General features: G+C 37.2%; 1 protein-coding gene across 6 annotated transcripts in view; it reads right to left on the reverse strand.

Annotated features, from left to right (window-relative positions):
- Positions 1 to 17,565, reverse strand: part of GLCCI1 (glucocorticoid induced 1) — a 53,980-nt gene that overhangs the window by 25,359 nt on the left and 11,056 nt on the right. For all 6 annotated transcript variants that reach the window (XR_008448766.1, XM_054059934.1, XM_054059933.1 and 3 more), the window contains exons 2-3: positions 9,746 to 9,897; positions 910 to 996 (exon numbers count right to left, since the gene is read on the reverse strand). Coding sequence is in view for 5 of the 6 variants with exons in the window: in XM_054059934.1 (XP_053915909.1) it covers positions 910 to 996; positions 9,746 to 9,897 (239 nt within the window). In the remaining variant the exon portion in view is untranslated. The remainder of the gene's footprint in view (positions 1 to 909; positions 997 to 9,745; positions 9,898 to 17,565) is intronic.

Consider the following 17,565-nt stretch of genomic DNA (forward strand, 5'->3'; position numbering starts at 1 on the left):
CCCAACAATGGCTTTCCAGACGACTGTATATTGTAATTAACATCACCTCCTCAGAAAACCTATACTTTTTCTCATTTTTTAGATCCTATTTAACATGGAGCCAGGAGAGAGGATGCAAAAAGCCCAGAGTATAAGGGAAAAGTCCCACCACATAAGAACATGCTGCAAGATTCATTTCTTAAAAAGAAAGGTGCAGCTCTTGGAAAGGCTGCACCATTCCTGATGAGGCATGAGACTGACTGCAGGACAGGTATTAGGTACTGAACAGTGCTAGAGTTACACAAACTCTAGACAGAATGGAGTTTACTGGGACAAAAACTGAAACATTTTCATTTCACCTGAGCTGGAGACCATTTTATTCTATCTAGTTTCTCGTGATGCAAAACCACTTCACTTTTGGTCCTTTTTCTACAGTTGCAACTGTAGCCTTCTACTTAATACATATGACTAAAAAGCATTTCAAGTAATCATATCGCTACTGTATCAACACTTGCCCTCATTTTTCACTTGTGAAAGTGATGTCCTCTCTATCTCTACCGTTAAATTTCAATGAAATTTCCAAACAATATACTAGCATACCGACTTACACTGCCTCTTTCAGGAGAGCAATGTTAAAGAACAGAAAACTAGCTAAAGTAACTCTGAACAGAAAACTTAGTAAGCAAGAATAAGCTGGTTCCTCGGCACTCTAGCCACTCCTTCACAGTCAACACCGTGTATGGCCAGGAGGAAATCCAACAGGCATAAAATAACATCCACTCTTGAAACAACTCTTACGTTGGAGGTAAAACTTGTTTCAAAAGCACAACAGGGAAGGGAAAGGGTGCAGTTTCTTGAAGTCCAGATAGGGATTAAAAATGTCTTGGACATATCAAAACTCAAAAGGCTCCAACATGCAGAACTTCTCACCTCTTTAAGTTGATCAGCACTTCCCCATGACGCTGAGCGCTGATGCGATCTCTTTTCTGCTCCTTCTTCAGCCCAACAGCTAGGTGTCTAGAGGGGGGAAAAAAAAAATACACTGTACTGAATTCTTCAGACAAACTTCTGACACAAATTGATTTACTCTTTCTGCTTTTTTCACTGAAGAAAATTCAGGTTTTATATACGAAGAATAGATTTATATACCTTGATACACAGCAGTAATAGTCTCAATACATAAAAAACAATATTGAAAACTAAGGCTTTTGCCTTAAGGGTTACATTTGCAAAGGATGAAAACAATGCCCATTACCGAAGAAGGAATCGGAGGCCTGACAACCACAAAAAAACCTTACCTGTCTTCTCCCCATGTGCACTTTGGCATACATTTGTAGTTTTCACTTCTTTGTACTTTTCTAAGCTGTCCACTTTTTAAAAAATATACAAACTCAGACACCAAAACCCAGGATTTACTTCTTCCACCTGCCTTCCTTAAACCCTGGGCCATATAATAAGTTCTTCTTGCTATCTCTGACTTGAAATACCTTCTAATATTTTTGGCACCAACCTACATGAGCAGGCCAGTGACAAGCAGGCCTTTTCCAGCAAGGTCTGCAAGCCCAGAAGTGGGGGGACTGGCTTTGGATGTAGGAGCTACAAAGTTAAAACACCAAGTATTGAGAAGGGTCTAGAAGCTGGATCTCACAACTCCCCTCTTTTCACTACAAGACTGTTATGAAAATTGAGGGTATCGACCAGCATTTCTGAACAAGAGAGTCAGAGAAGCAATGGAGACATCTAAACTTCAGGGAGAGTTTGGTACATATATAGCACGTGTATCAATTCATAGAAAGAAGCAAAAAAGGGCAGGTGGAGGAGAGGGTGTGTCCCCAACAAATCTTTCATCAGGCCACTAGAAATATAATTTATATACCACTACAAATAATAAGAATTTGGCAGTGAGGTTTTTCAGGGATAGGTCCCCTGCTGAAACTTCTCCAAGGGAGACAGGACCTCAGCCCAGCAGGGCACATGGAAACCCTGTTCTGCCATAGCTTTCCTTACTCTTGCTTCCTCTCTAGCGTCTAGAAATTTCTGTAGTACCCAGAACATAGCAGACACTGTTCTGCTCAGGAAGGAGGCCAGGCATTGCCCTGGAGAGCACCACAAAAATGTCTGCAGCTCCTTGCCCTCAAGGCCCCACAAAGGGAGGTGGAGGAGCCCTACGGAGCCGAGCCACTCAAGCCAGGCACACTGGGCTAGAACCATTACCATTAAACACTGAACTGCAGTATCAGAGCACAGGACATACCTTTATAATCACTACACTCCCATAGTATTTTACAGCCTACAACCCAGCACCTAACTCCTACGTAGTAATATTTTATATGCTAAGTCACTTTGTCTGTGCAGACCTACGCATCCCACTTGAGTTTTCTGCCAGCCCTGTACTACCCGTGGTTTTTGTGGGGTTTCTTTCCTGTTATTTTTACACCACCAGGAATACTTTCACCAAAGTCTGGCAAGAAGTGCAGTTGATTGGAAAGCAAAATGGAAAAACAACCAATCAGTGACAAAGTTTTTGCTGCTTGTTCCCAAGAAACCAAACCCAAGTCTTTATAAAAGTTAGGGCTTATGTATATTTATTACATGACTCTCTTTATGAGAGTCTGGGGAAGAAGACAGAGGATAGTGTGAATATGAAAGAGAAAAAAAACAAAAACAAACCCAATTAACAAGAGTGAAGAGTTAAAACAGCTATTTAAAACTGAGGCAAACACGGGAGCCTCTGAGCCAGGCAACCCATCACTCTAGTCACCCAAAAGCGGAACCTCTGCCACAGGCACAACTACCTGGGTGTTCACTGACACTCCACATTTTAGCTGAGCCATGTTCTAAATCATCACTTGTTTTTGCAGACTGGGTACTTACCACCTCCCTGAAATTTGAGCGAAAGACACTATATCATTTTTAAATTTTTTTTAAACATCGAAGGGGCTTGCAGAGTTCTAAAGAACCAGAAAAAAATGTGGGGAAAATGTCTCTTTTTTCAAAATCATAGGCTTTCACAATCTATTACAACTTACTTTCCAAATTAGATGACTCTTTGCTTAAAGTATTTTCCTATATCCCAAGTATAGCTGGAACCATACCCTCACACAAAACCAGAAAAACATCAATGCAAAGTGAATTCTTTGAAAATTTATGTTCCAAAGAGTGTTTTCTGAATACAACACTGCTCCATAGTTTGGTGAACAACTCCAGGACAAAGTAGAAACAGGCATTTCAGGTGCTTAAATATCTTCCTGTAGTGCAGGAGGGTGTAGCAGGGATCACTAGAGGCTCACAGCCTTTCAACTACAGCTTAATAAACATAACAGAAAAGATAACGTGCGTCTAAAAAGCTAAAATGAGTTTCTCAACAAAGGGAAGTAATCTGTTAAAAAAAACAAAGAAAGCAAGAGCCTGACTATATTTTTCTTTAAGCACACATATTTATCCAGGTAACAACGACAAAAGCAAACTAACAGCAACACCCTGAAGAACTTTGCTAACAGTCACCAGTGTTGCTGGAGAGAGGTGGGAATCCTTCTATTACAGAATCAATTTAATCAGAAATCAAAAATAACGCATTTAAAATATCCATTCACTTAATGCTAAATTTTTTACTGTCTCAAATATGCTTTGATACACTTTTTCGCTTAAATAGTACCTCCCTTGAGACAAGGATTACACAGTTGCTTTCAGTCTCCAGTAAATTCAGTCAAGTTGCAGCTTTCAAAATATACCTACAAGTATCAGTATACAGGGGCAGACTATTTGTGTTCCTCACTTTTATTTGTAGTATTGCATTACAAATACTAAACGACATCGCTAGCAGAGTACTGAAGTCAGGCAATGTTATATTAACATTCTACTTATATTCAGTCAGAAAAAAGCAAAAGGTTAAAAACTAACACAATATACACAGTTACTAGAATATTGCATCAAGACAATCTTTTTCAAACTCTATAAATTACTGCTTATCATCTACTGTAGCCCATATTATAAAGAATATAAGTTCAGGGTTCGTAATCCAATCCTTATATTCAAGCAAAAGCTTTTCTTTAATAAACAACCAAACAAAACAAAAGAACTCCACACTGGTTATATTCAGACAGACATTCTGCTTTTGTAAATTTAGCTCATACCTCACCTGAATGTTGTAAATTACATCACAAAACATACGGGGAGATATAGCACCCTTGATATGCCAGATTTCATGAAAATTATTTTCTCATAGTTATTTACAACTTCTACAGAACAATCTATGGAAGCCTTCTTTTGAAGCTGTCAAGTGTAATTTCCATGTGTTACACATATTAAAAAAATAATAAAAGTAAAAAAGTAACTCAAAATTGTACTTGTGGAAAATTTCTGAATCACGATAAATGAAGTCACAAGTTGCTGCACCTCAAGTCAGAAACATAGTAAGAGAGGCCATAAGCACTATCTATGAAACTTGCAATGACATTTCAGAGAGGAAACAAATTTACAGCATCACTTAAATATGAACTAAATGTCATGTAGGATTATTCCTGCTAGTCTATATTCAGAAACTATGATTTAAAACATTTTAGGAGGAGGACCTTGAAAACATTAAGCAATGCATGCTGCAGCTTTAAGAGGAGGATTCACTTATTTTTTCAAAATGTGAAGGTTTTGGTTCCAGTCTCAGCTGACACAGAGCTTAAAGCATGTGCATGAGATAGGACATGGTAAAACACCACATCTGGTTGCTCTCTTCAGTCTCAATGTAAATCACAATTGTCATTGTTCTAACTCGCCCAACCTTGTAGACATTAGCATTTCTTCCAACATGTTTGTTAATTCTGCCTTGTTTTTCCACCCATGTCAAGCATAAACACCTACATTCTTTCCACTTCATTTAGATCAGAATGACTGCACGAAGTACCACTTACCTAAACCCAAAATAAGACTGAATTACTCTAAATATCTCACATTCTATTGCCAGACCTTTACTCTAATTACTATATCTAGTCTACATTCCGGATTAACTACATTGGGGGATGAGTGCAAAGATTAAGAACATAAGTTTAGGTTTTGCAGTGGAAGCAACGTTTTTGAAGAGCTTCCACATTCAAAAGAAATGCAACAGCAGCATTAGAAGACAAAGTCTGATGAGTCTTCAGATGTTTTATAAAGTATTCAAAGGCTCTCTAGAAATTTTACAGGAAAAAAAGGCCTAAAGAGTTAGAAGTTTATTTGACTGTATGACTCCTCTTAAACATCAGATAATTTAAGTTAGAATGCTAAACTCATAGTTATATGACATCTCTTCCTCCTTGTCCCTTCCCTCTAAAGTACGTCATTAAAGTATCCCATGAAAGCAATGATAACTGCTACACCAATAAAAAAGATAAATGCAACTGAGCCTCCTGGTTTACAAAATTAATTTTTAAACCACCAAATCTCTACCCAAAACAAAACACTACTCAGGTTACTAACGAGAGTACACTGAAGCTATGACCCACACACAAGTACAAAACCATATTTTGACAAATCATTCAAGTTTAATAATTCTGCATTATTCTTTTCATTAAGAGAGAAGTGAAAATTCTGAAAGGCTTTTTGTGAACTTCCTAATTTTGTCTTTGTGTCATATGTAACTGCCATATACACTGCAAAAAGCAGACCCAGGCATATTGGAACTCAGCTTAAGAAGGCCGGGGGGAGGGAAGAAGGCGGCGGCAGGGATGGGAGCAGGAAATCACTGTATCATATTCCATTTGGTTGTTTGTTTTTTTCTTTGTATTATTTAAAGTGAGAAAGATTACACAGATGAGCTGTAACTGACAATATCTTTGTTATGACATCAATATTACATGTTTATCTCTAATATCTCCTTTTTAATTTTACAAAAGTCTTATTTAGCTACTACCAAATAATTATATTAATAAACTAGGACAATTATACAAATGTTTCTGAAGATTCTGAGGAGAAGCATAACCTTTTCAACATAAAATTCTTATATTAGGAATGGAGAAATTCTCACACGCATAGGATGAAGGAAAAGTATAAAAAAAATTGCTTAGTGCTCCCAACAGAGAGAAAAAATGGAGAAGGAAGCTATACTGAGTTTTACATGGCCTTACTTAAAGTTTGTATTTTATTGAAAAGGAGAGGGAAGCAGGACAGTGGAGGAAATTGGGAATGGTATCACAAAGTATATCAACATATATAGCAACTTCCTATAACAGTAAGTTTCCCTGTATTTCTGAAATACTTGGAATACTACTAAATAAAATGTCATACCTTTGACTATCCAAAACTTGCTGCTTCTTAAAGATCAGCTAGTTGCATGCATACATACACGCACAAGCATAAACATACAGAATTCTGAGAAATCTGGAACTGTGCAAGTGTTATGATGCATAATGTCATAGTATATTTTCCCAAAAGCAAATGTAACAACCTCACTTCTATTTAGTGTTTTCAGACAAAACCCTTGAGTGGGTAATAGAAGTACAGATATATGAACTACAATCACTGTCTTCCAAGATGCAACAGAAATGAAAACTAACAAACAAAATTTTGTTTACTCTATTTAAATAAGGTAACACTGAACTTCTTAAAAAAAACCTGGTTTAATTTTAGAGAAAGAAGAAACAATTTATTCATGAGCACTATACAGGCTCAAACAACTTAATAAGGGGAAAAAAGAACTTGGAATAAATATCATTAAAGGTTCAACTGATGACACTGAAGATCAGGATCTAATTATTCTTTTTTTTACATACAAGAATTCTAAGAAACTTGTAACAGCTATAATCACCACCTTCAGGAAACTATACAAAATTTGGATTTTAAATTGATGTTTAATAAGGGATATAATGTACCCTTGAAAGAGAAATAATTATTCCACCTACAATGTAAGTTATACTGACAGTATTGTTCATGAGTTTAGACATAAAACGAGAAAATTTGTTCTCCAATGAAACATGCTCATACAAAGAAAATGGTTTATTGATCTTCATTATCTCATTTTTATTTACTTTACGTTACCATCTTCCACTCTACTAAACTACCAAGTTTTATTATTTTTTGCTTCTGTTAGCTATATGATATGAACTCCCATGAGCTATACAGTTACCTAGCCAACAAACAAGAAGTAATAGAAGTACTTATGCTGGTACTCAAGCAAAAAGCAAGGTTTTAATTTAATTTCACTTCATTTTCATTGCATGCATCCTATCAACTTCAAATTGCATCTGTAGTTTTTGAAACCAGATATACTCGGATATCAGAGCTCAAAGAACAAAGAAAACCCACACAACCAAAACATAAGTTAATATCAAGTTCATCTGCAAGCCTCACTCTAGTGAATGTTTTATTTAGAAAAAAATGGAATTTTCTGGGCCAATCACTGCTTGTTCCATTTTACACACTCACACAGTTCCGACAAGTCACGTTTTGCAACTTATACATTGCTAAATGCTTAATTTTTGCATAATTTGAACAAAAAGACAGCTAATATAATTCCTTGTTAGACGATATCCAGACAAATCCAAACCATGAAACTTCCCTGCCCTTATCCCTTTGAATTAATACTTTACTTTGTAATGACAACAGTACTGCTTTTCCTCTCCTGCTTTTGATTATGCTTAAAAGGTAAAACTTCATCTTCTGTTGGTTTTTTTGCTCCCTGAGCTTTGTTTCCTAATGAGGGAAAGGGTGGCAGCCAATAGGTCAAATAACCTAAACACTTACTTGAGCTCACTACGAAAGCAATTTTACTGCCAAATACTTTGAGCTCAAATATTTATAGAACAAGTTTGTTTCTCTTTTCTGTAACTAGTCAAAAGGTTTGTTTGTGAATGTTTAAATATTCAAAATTTTCTATTCATAAAGGTATTTGCAAAGTTTGGTATGGATATATGTTTTGAGAGAGGGGTTAAGAAATACAGTAACCACAAAGCATGCTACTGAAAATCTCCTGAATGGGAATTACAGTCTCAAAACAGAAAAGCTTTCAAGGCAGAGTCTTGTGAAAAGAAGGCACCTCAGAAGTAAATCCAGGACTAAGAGCTTTTTAGGTAGATCTTTCACGACAGTAAAGATGACTACCTGTTGCTCTTTCTTTTGCTAAAATGGGCCCACCGGTTTCAAAATGAATGAGCAGGACATTAAGACAGCATTTTCTTAAGGGGTCCCACCTCAATTTGTAGAAGTTACCGTGAGAAGTTTTAACCATCAGATTGCCAGATTCATTAAATAGGATTTCTGGATCATACAGACAGCTCTTTTTTGTTTTCTAAGCATTCCACACTTATCTCCCCCCACATCAGAGGACTTCCTGCATTGTATTACACCAGGTTTTAAAGAAATGGGGAAAATTATTTATACATCCTAACTTATCCTGATAAATTCAGTATTACAGAAAAGACTAAAATCTAGAACCAACTTAAAGAGCCGCTGCTTTTGCTCTAGGTAATGGTGGCAGAATGATGACAAGTATGTTAGAAGTCAATGGAAACTAACCCAAACCTATACGCCTACAAGTGAAGTTATGACAGAAAAATCCTTGATATTTTAAAGGTATCATATGCATTGTGACCATATACACTTCCATTAAGAACAATTCTTAATGGCACAACAGAGTTGTAAGCAACAGGTAGGATGACAGAAGTATCAATTTTCTTTGCAGAACACCCATCATACCAATGGGTCAGAATCATGACACAAGAGATAGAAAACTGTTTTAACAACCATCTGTAGACTGAAAATACAACCAAAGATAGATGTTCTTCCTACTTTTCAATTGAGTTTAGAACAAATTCAGATGACTTACTCCATATCCTAATAACATTACTGAAAAAACAAGAATGCAACTCCTTTGCTAATCGATTTAGGTTTTTTTAGAATTACATATATTTTACCTGTTTGACAGCGATCACCTTCATGGACAACAAGCTCCAGCACAAGGAGGAACCAGTAAGAAACAATGTTCAGCTTTCTAGCCAAAGAGCACAGAGCACTATGAATGCCAGAGCAGCCTACTTGCCAGAGGTTCCTGCTAAGGACAGAGCCCCGAGGAAGATCCAAGGATATCACAAGGGTATCAGGCTATAAATAACTACAGTAGCCTTCCCTTTGTAGCTGGTTGTTAGGCTCTTTCTGACATCTGGCTTCAAGAGGCCAGACTCTTCCACAGAGCATTTTTGTTTGTCTTTCTTGCTACTACACAGCAGAGGGAACATCTCAAAAACACATCTCATGCTCACTCATAGCTTCCTCTTCTCGACTTCCTCTATAGCAATAAAATGATCTATTCTTCTTAACATGAAACTCTCCCCTTCTCCTCTCCCCCCAAAACAGACATATACCTTGAGACCCAGCAGTTTCATTACGTTAGTAAAATCTATAGTTTGGTCAGCCACTGCTATTATAGAACCATTTTTCTTAAATAACACTTAGCACAATTTTGCGTGTATCAGTTTCAAAATAAACCAGATACAAAGCTGAGATTGAAATCTGCATATTTAGCCTCAACAGATCTGCCCACACACAGAAAATTATTTTTAACAACTGCTTTTTCTAAAAGCATAAAAATATTATCTGTTGCATACCACGTTACTAAACTGGCACTGATTAAAAAAAACACTACTGCACCCTATTTTTAGGGCTTTATATTTACCAAAAAATTCAGTGACCCCCATGTCTTCAGAATTAAGTTGCGCTAGAATTCCAGGTCAGGTGACAATTATCAGGAAGGCATCCATTATAAGAAACATCTCTGTTGTCATGTTTTACAGCTTTTTACCTGAGTAGATTTATCTTTCATACATGAAGGGTAGTGTACGTGGGGATCACGTGGCCACTGTCCTGTGAGGTAAGGTCCTGTTATTGTGTCCAAAGAAGAAGTTCGCCTTATGGTACCAGAAGTTCTGATTTGCTGGGATTTTGGCCTGTCCACTGCAGAAAACCAGAACAAAATCAACAAAAAAGTCAGGCTAAAATTGATATTAAATGTTAAAAGCTAGCTATGACACACAACGGCAAGAATACATCAGAAATCTTTGTCTAAATGCCAAGCTGAAAAGAATGCCATCACATCAAAGCAAAAGACACCAGACAAAGGAGAAAGAATACGAAAGGGAAAACAACAGTTACAAAACCCCAGCAATGCTTAGAGTTGATATCTGCAAAGAACCAGGCTACTTATGTGATATATTTTGATCAACAAAAAACATCAAGCAAATCTACACTGACTATGCAATTTATGAAAGCTAGACACAAAGAAATAGGAATTGTAACATCATATCATGTTGAGTTACTATTTTTTCTTTTAAGTCAGCTTGCTTAGTTTCCTAAATACTAAAACACAAATCAATACAAAAATTACAATTCCTAAGATGATGCATATCCTATTTCTTGCTCTTGTGTACATCATTCCATATTATTTACAAGATTCCAGTACAGGCCTTAGCAAGCTGAAAAGTGTGACTGTATTTCGCTCTGACATAGCTCAGGTCAAGGCAACTAACATATTTGCCTACTCATCACGCTGCCTGCAGACTTTGACTCCTCCCTGTACTTCTCTCCTCATATACCTAGATCATGGAACACTTTTTCCTGCATTTCATTTGGAAAGCAGAGAGCAGGGTGATTCATGAGATTGATGTGGGAAAGAACAGTTTTACAGCACGCTCTCTGGATTGTCTCCTTTGTCCTTTAGGCAAAATTGCTTCACACACTCTTTTTCTAGACTTTACATAAGCCAACCTAAGCCCTACATTACAGCTACTGTCTATCTTGTGCACCCCTACTAAAACAAGTTCACAAGTGAGATTACTTTCAAGTCAGTCACATGCTATGCACTGATCCAGCCCAACAAAACCCTACTCTGCTCAGAACTTGTAAGCAGACCTGCTAGCACACTTTGAAGACCAAACATGGGCACTGACCTACCTTGACATGCATTTTCTCTTTGTATATCATCTTGAGAAAATGTTGGATGCTGGATCTCAAAAGGCAGACTCCATCATCTCAGTTTAATACAGCATTCAGCATAATGACTAACGTACAAGTTGTTGCACTGATGCAGCATTCTCATAGTATGATATAAGAACACAATAATGTTAAACCAGACCACGTTAGTGAAACGTAGAGCTGCTAAAACACTTCACTAACAACTAATTTTAGGTGAGAATTCTAAATAATGTTATAAATCAGAAGCATGATAGTATATCATACTGCCTTTGGATAATATAATTGTTTTGATTGCATAGTTATCTATAAATCAAATCCCTACAATTTCAAACAGATCTATCATAGGATTCCAGTTGTGACAAACTTGCACTTTGAGAAAGTTTTTTGAACTAGTAAATGTAAGAAAGTCTGAAATTCAAAATAAAGGTGCATACCTACAAAGCATTCTTCCAACCTCTACTTCCACGCTATGGCACTACCCTACTTCCTCAGGTAGCCTGAGTTTTGAAGATCCCTTGAAAAGATCTGATTATCAAAAATACATTACATGTGAAAATCTATCAGGAATTTGTAAAATATATAAGTATGTTCTAAAAAAAAACCGAAAAACCTTTTAAAAACAAGTTAGTGATCAAGCAGAGACAAACTGGCAAGACAATGTCTGAAGATGGGGAAATACGGACTTAGCCAAGTTTACCTTTGCAAACTTTACATTTTAAAAGTCTTGCTAAAAAGAAAAACTAACCCACCACAAGCCCAACACACACAAATAAAATATATAAACCAGAGAACGATCCAAGATCTGTATCTTGTTCTACACACATAGGAAAGGCAAGGGCAATCCCAGCACTAACTCTTTGCATAACCGCTATACAGTAGCAAGAGACACAAGCCCCAAACCTTACTATAAACGTATTTCTCTATAGTAATCTTGGAAGAAGACTGCAAGATGCTGTTAAACCCTGAAGCTAGGAGAAGGAAAGTTCAAGGCAGTCTCCTAAGTCCCTACCACCCTTCACTATTTTTTGAATTGCAGGAAACAAACCAAGGACATCACTTCTCAACTGCATTAACCAATCCAAGTTACCCCTAATGTAATGCATATCCCATTCCACTGCTGTTTGCAGTCCTTCCATCTATTTTGAGATGGCATTCACAGATGTATAAACCCATCTAGTGAGGTGATTCACTAACTTAAACAAAGAAAACTAAAACCTACTCCCAAAAAAGTCATAAATACACAGGTTTCCCCATTACAGGCAGGTTAATATACTATAAGGGGCAGAAACAACCACAGGAGAGCTGGGAGGAACAAGGTTCTAAACCTCTCCTGGAGCAACCCGAGGCCATTTCCTCATGTCCTGCTGCTTGATACTTGGGAGAAGAGATCCACACCAGCCTCACTACAACCTCCTTTCAGGTGGTTGTGGAGAGGAATATGGTCTCCCCTCCCTTCTCTGGACATGCTCCGGCAACTCAATGTCTTTCTTGTAGTGAGGGGCCCACAACTGAACGCAGTATTTGAGATGCAGCCTCACTCGCACCCAGTACAGGGGCACAACCCCTTTCCTCCTCCTGCTGGCCACACTATTTCTGATACAAGATAAATAGCATCTTGGTTTCTCGGCCACCTGGGCACACTGCTGGCTCATATGCAGCCAGCTATTGACCAACACCCTCAGGTCCATTTCCATAGGGCAGCTTTCCAGCCCTTCATTCCCAAGCCTGTAGCGTTGCCACAGAAGGGATCTGCAAGCATGAAATTTTAAGGAACTTCTACAAATTAGCATTTGACAAACTGTCTTGTACAGTAATAATCTGAAAGATGATTGGATGCCATGAAGAGCAGTATTGAACCAGACTACAACAGTGGTGGCTCAGATCAGCCTAAATTGTTTTCCAAATATCAGAACTGCTCCCAGGATGTATTACTCCATTTTACATTTTTCAGCTCATTATAAGTCTGTCTTCTTGCTACTCTAGGAGCTATTACAGAACTTCCACTTCTCCCCAACCAATCTTCCCCCTATTCCATTACCAATGGGATTTTGATACTCCTATCATGCACATCCTTCTTTGTCACTTTGTCCGTGCTTCAGTTTTCTCATAGAAGGAAAAAAGTGCAGCAAGTGCTATCTGATATCAGAAGCATTTCAACAGCTCCTGAAGCTACCCAGACTTCAGCATTCAGAAAGGCTTCATCAATATTCAGAAAATTCTAAAATTACAGAGTTTTACCCAAGTTTCAGACTATACCACATCTGACAGTATTTGAGTGTATGATAGATTTTACTGCAGTGCTAAGTCTGAACAGTTGTTCCCTTTCAGTGATATGTGACATATCTCACAAAAAGCTCAGCTCTCTCCCTGCAGAGCAAGTAAACTTTGGAACACAGTATTTAAGAATTGAGTAACTTTACCTGAAAACATTAGCTTCAAATTACAAACAAGACGTATGCTTATCAGAAAGTAAAATGTGTTATTTAAAAAATGCCACAAGTTTTAATGGTATTTAGGAGCTGTTGCTACATATTTCTAATTGTAAATGATTTTACCCAGAAGAGCATAAGAGGCCACCTGAATACTACAGCTGGTGAAATTCAGTGTGATCCCACCTCCCAGCAGGAATCAACTAAAGTAGACTGCATGAAATAATGAAATTAATGTTCTGCATGCTGCATTGAGAGCCAAAAGAATTCTAGTTCTACAACCTAGACTGACTGAAAAAAAAGGTTTCCATTTCTCTGCCAGCAAAATGTAATTTAGTAAGACTAAAATGACAGCTCTTTTGAAAAGGACATAGGGTTCAAATAAAACCATCTGCTACCATTCTAAAATGAAGGGATTGCCTTGCCATCCAACACAGAGGCAGTTAACCTGCACCTAATCTCAAAACCATGTTCACAGTCCATTTTAGCTTAAATAATGCTTTCTGTCATGCATGCAAACAAGGAAAATCACCTGCAGCAAAAGAGCAAGACTGACAGCTAGCATTGGTACCATTATAAAAAGTGCTTCAGCTAAATGCACCAGAGCTCATCTGTCAGCATCTTCCCATCGCTCTTTCAGCAGTTAGCTGATGCAGTTCAAATTTGGCCAAAACTTTGCCACTCAGATCCTTGCATGGATATATCCAGCTTAAAAGGACTAAAATTATCTTAAGAACTTCTCAGATGATGCAGAGTCCTCTCAAGCTGAGTGAAAAACATGAAATAAAATTAAATTAATCCTTCCCTAAAACTAGTATTGTCATCTCATTATCAACATCAGCTGACTGTGACGCTCTCCTGCCAAAAGGCTAGACTACATTCTTGCAGTAATATTTTGATTTTTTTTCTTCCTTGAAAGTCCATCTATAACAAACCATTTACTCAAGACAGCCAAGTCATGACAACATGAAGTATGAGTACTAAGCTCCATAACAAAGTTTCATGAGATGTTGCTTCTCTTCATTTCACTTGCTAGCACTCCGCAGAGCCTTCTGGTTCACCTTCAGAGCTACTAGTGAAATGAGTCCAAGCTTAGGTCTCTTTCTGTTCCTAAAGAATTTCAGATTTTACCTAAGAAATGAATACCAATGACTCTTAGAAGGACTCAGTGTCCAAGTAATCTAGCTTGAGGGAGATGCGGAGACCAGATATCACGCCATGAAGGAGTATCAGATATTTCTAGGACATCCCTACTACAAACGACAAAATTTACAACTATCTACAAAACTAATGTTTCAGAAGGGTCTGTATGAATGCCTCTTAAATAATGAAGTATGTGGGAACACAGCATACGAAATCATAAACTAGAAATGGAAAGCTGAATAGTAGTCACTGGGACTCACGACTATTAAGAATGACACCCTAATACTCAGGTCATGGTTACCACAGCAGCAGTTGTCGATGACTGCCCCACAGATCTCTCTCTTCTGTTACACCTTCTACAAGCATGAAAAGGGTCACCTCTGTTCTTGCTTGCTTTGGACAATGATTCCTTCAGTACTACAAAAGTAGACTTTCAGATAGAAGAGGGGGAACATTCTCTGAAGATTCTGGTCAAGAGTTTTTTTTCCCTTTTGTTTGTTTTTTTAATCAAGTATATAGTGATACTGTACCAACTCCTGAATGTATATTTGATTAGTCTTTCCTGCTCTGATTAGGTAGGTTGTTGGAAAAAATGGTGCAGGTTTATTTATAGAACTCATCTGGATGACATTGCAAGGAAAGAAATTGAATAATACGGATTTAGAGGCCACTCAAAAAAAAGTATTTCAATCTTCATTCTCAAGAAGGCTTTTCCTTTGTAACTGGAGCCAAAATCTCTCAAGAAAAGGATTAGTGAGGGATTTGGGGTCCCAAGAAGTTTTACTCCACAGGATAGATCTACTGGCTCAAAAGACATTTCCCAGTTGCCAGTGACTGACAGACTTGTTTCTGACCCAATCTGCAAACTGGCTGAATGATTGCATTAGCGGTTCAGAGTGGTGCAGGACAACAAAGAGCATACTGTTTGCCATGTACTGTTCATACAAAGTGACAAAAAATGGGATTTTAAATAGCACCCTAAAAACACACAGCACCCTAATATGTAATTGAACAGAAAAAAAAAAAGTAAATATTGTATTTTTCTTCTATAATTTCTAATTAAACAGCTTAATCTCTTTAACAACTTAAAACAAAGCAAAATACTAGCTTTTTAAAACCCTAACATGTAGTACAGTGCTTTGTAACCAAAAGGATATTTCTAAAAGGACATAATAAGAGATGGTCATTTTCAGTGATCTTCTGATACATCTTTAAAAATACTGTAGGTTCAGCTCTGTAAACATCTGTCTCTATTATGTACACCACATTGGTTTTGATCCGGTTGTATCAACTTCGGAAATCATTCCCAAGTTTGTTTTTAGAAACTGATACAAAAAAAAACTAAAGATGAAGGGGGATAACATTCTGAAGTAACTACTCTGAACAGACTGACATAAAGTACTCCTATTTCTTCTCATTACCTATAATGTTAAAGCATAAAAAAAAAAAAAAAAAACACAGAACACGACCATAACCAATGGCCAAACTGAACAAGAACACACTCCATTTTGTGAGATCTAAGATCTTTTCAGAGATCTAGGTACACAAATTATGTACTTTTCACATCCAAGATTTCTCAGAAGGAAGAAAAAAAGGAGGTGGAAGAAAAACCAAAAAAATAAGGGAACTAGCCCTCCACATAGGCCATTTTACAGTTTCGTAGTCAGACCAAATTCAGTTTTGAGCCTCACAAGGTTTAAAAGAACTCAAACTGAGCTGCATGAAATAGCATGAAACATCTATCAATATAAGCGGTAGCCTATACTAGGAAACCAAAACAAATAGTTTGCTCTTTCAAAGGAAAATTGTAGACAAAGACCCACAGTAACACCCATATTGAGTTACCTTTTATAGCTATGACTAGGCCACCTAGGAAAGGAAAAGGTCTTCTGATTAGTCACCAACAGGTAGATCAAGGCACTTCCTTCTGTTAAGGAAATTTTTCTCATGGCTCTGCAAAGTTGTACAGGTCTACTCACTTAACTGCACAGGAAGGTACACTGCTCAGAGCTAGCCTATAGACACTGAAAGAAAGATGGACAGATGGATGAATCTGTAGGCACACAAATTTCACTGGACCCACAGCTGACTCTTAATTTAAATCTTGGTGGCCCATGCACATACATTGGAACTTGGTCTCTACCTCACGTTCCCATTCCACCCAACTACAGGTCAAGTAAAATGTGACGATGTATTCCTTTCAGAAGTCAGATACTGTTCACAGTAAAATTCCCCTGTTTAAAAATCAACATTATCCTTAGAAAACAAGCGTAGAAAGAATGCTCTAATCTCAGTAAGAAAAGTAAACAAACTACAAGGAAGACTATTTCAATCCTCTAAATCCAAGTTATTCTTCTAACAAAGACTACTGCTGGCATGTATGGGACCTCTATAGAAAAGACTAAACATTTAATGCCACAGAAGACTGTTTTGTTCAACTGATGTAACCTACACATTCACATTCTAACAGGACCACACGTAGGTACAACACTAATTCAAAATCCTCCAGATTTTTATGTAAGTCACATTTTTAGAATATATTTTTCTTTCCCAGGTTATCACTTCAAACTTCAACACTGGAAATACATAAACTTAGAACCATTTAAAAGCATCTCAAAATATTCTTACTTTTAAAAATTAAACTAAAACTGATTTGAGCTCAGCAGTCAAGTACTTGGGAAAAAGCACAATGAAACACACAACCAATAATAAACTGTTATGCACTTCTGCAGGTAATTAATTCAGTTCATTTTAGTTTATTAATTCAGATCTGCTGAATGATAAATTTATCCGGCACTGAGAAGTTAACTGGGAGCCAAAGACAGAACCAAAGCTGGTTGGTTGTTTTTTCCTTCCAGTGCATTAATAATTAAAATCTTGAAGGAAATTATAAACACACGCACTTCGTTCAATAACTAAAGATAATACCACCTTTGTTGTATAAGCTTGATGACTCTGAAGTTATTTTTTCTGTTATAATGATGATACTTATGATTTTTAAAAATGTTGTACAAAAGAGAGGCATTGTATACCTTTAATCTAATTCCACTGTCCATTAAAATCCAGCTGGACATAATTA

The sequence above is a fragment of the Cuculus canorus genome, chromosome 2 (assembly GCF_017976375.1).
Source record: "Cuculus canorus isolate bCucCan1 chromosome 2, bCucCan1.pri, whole genome shotgun sequence".
NCBI lineage: Eukaryota > Metazoa > Chordata > Aves > Cuculiformes > Cuculidae > Cuculus > Cuculus canorus.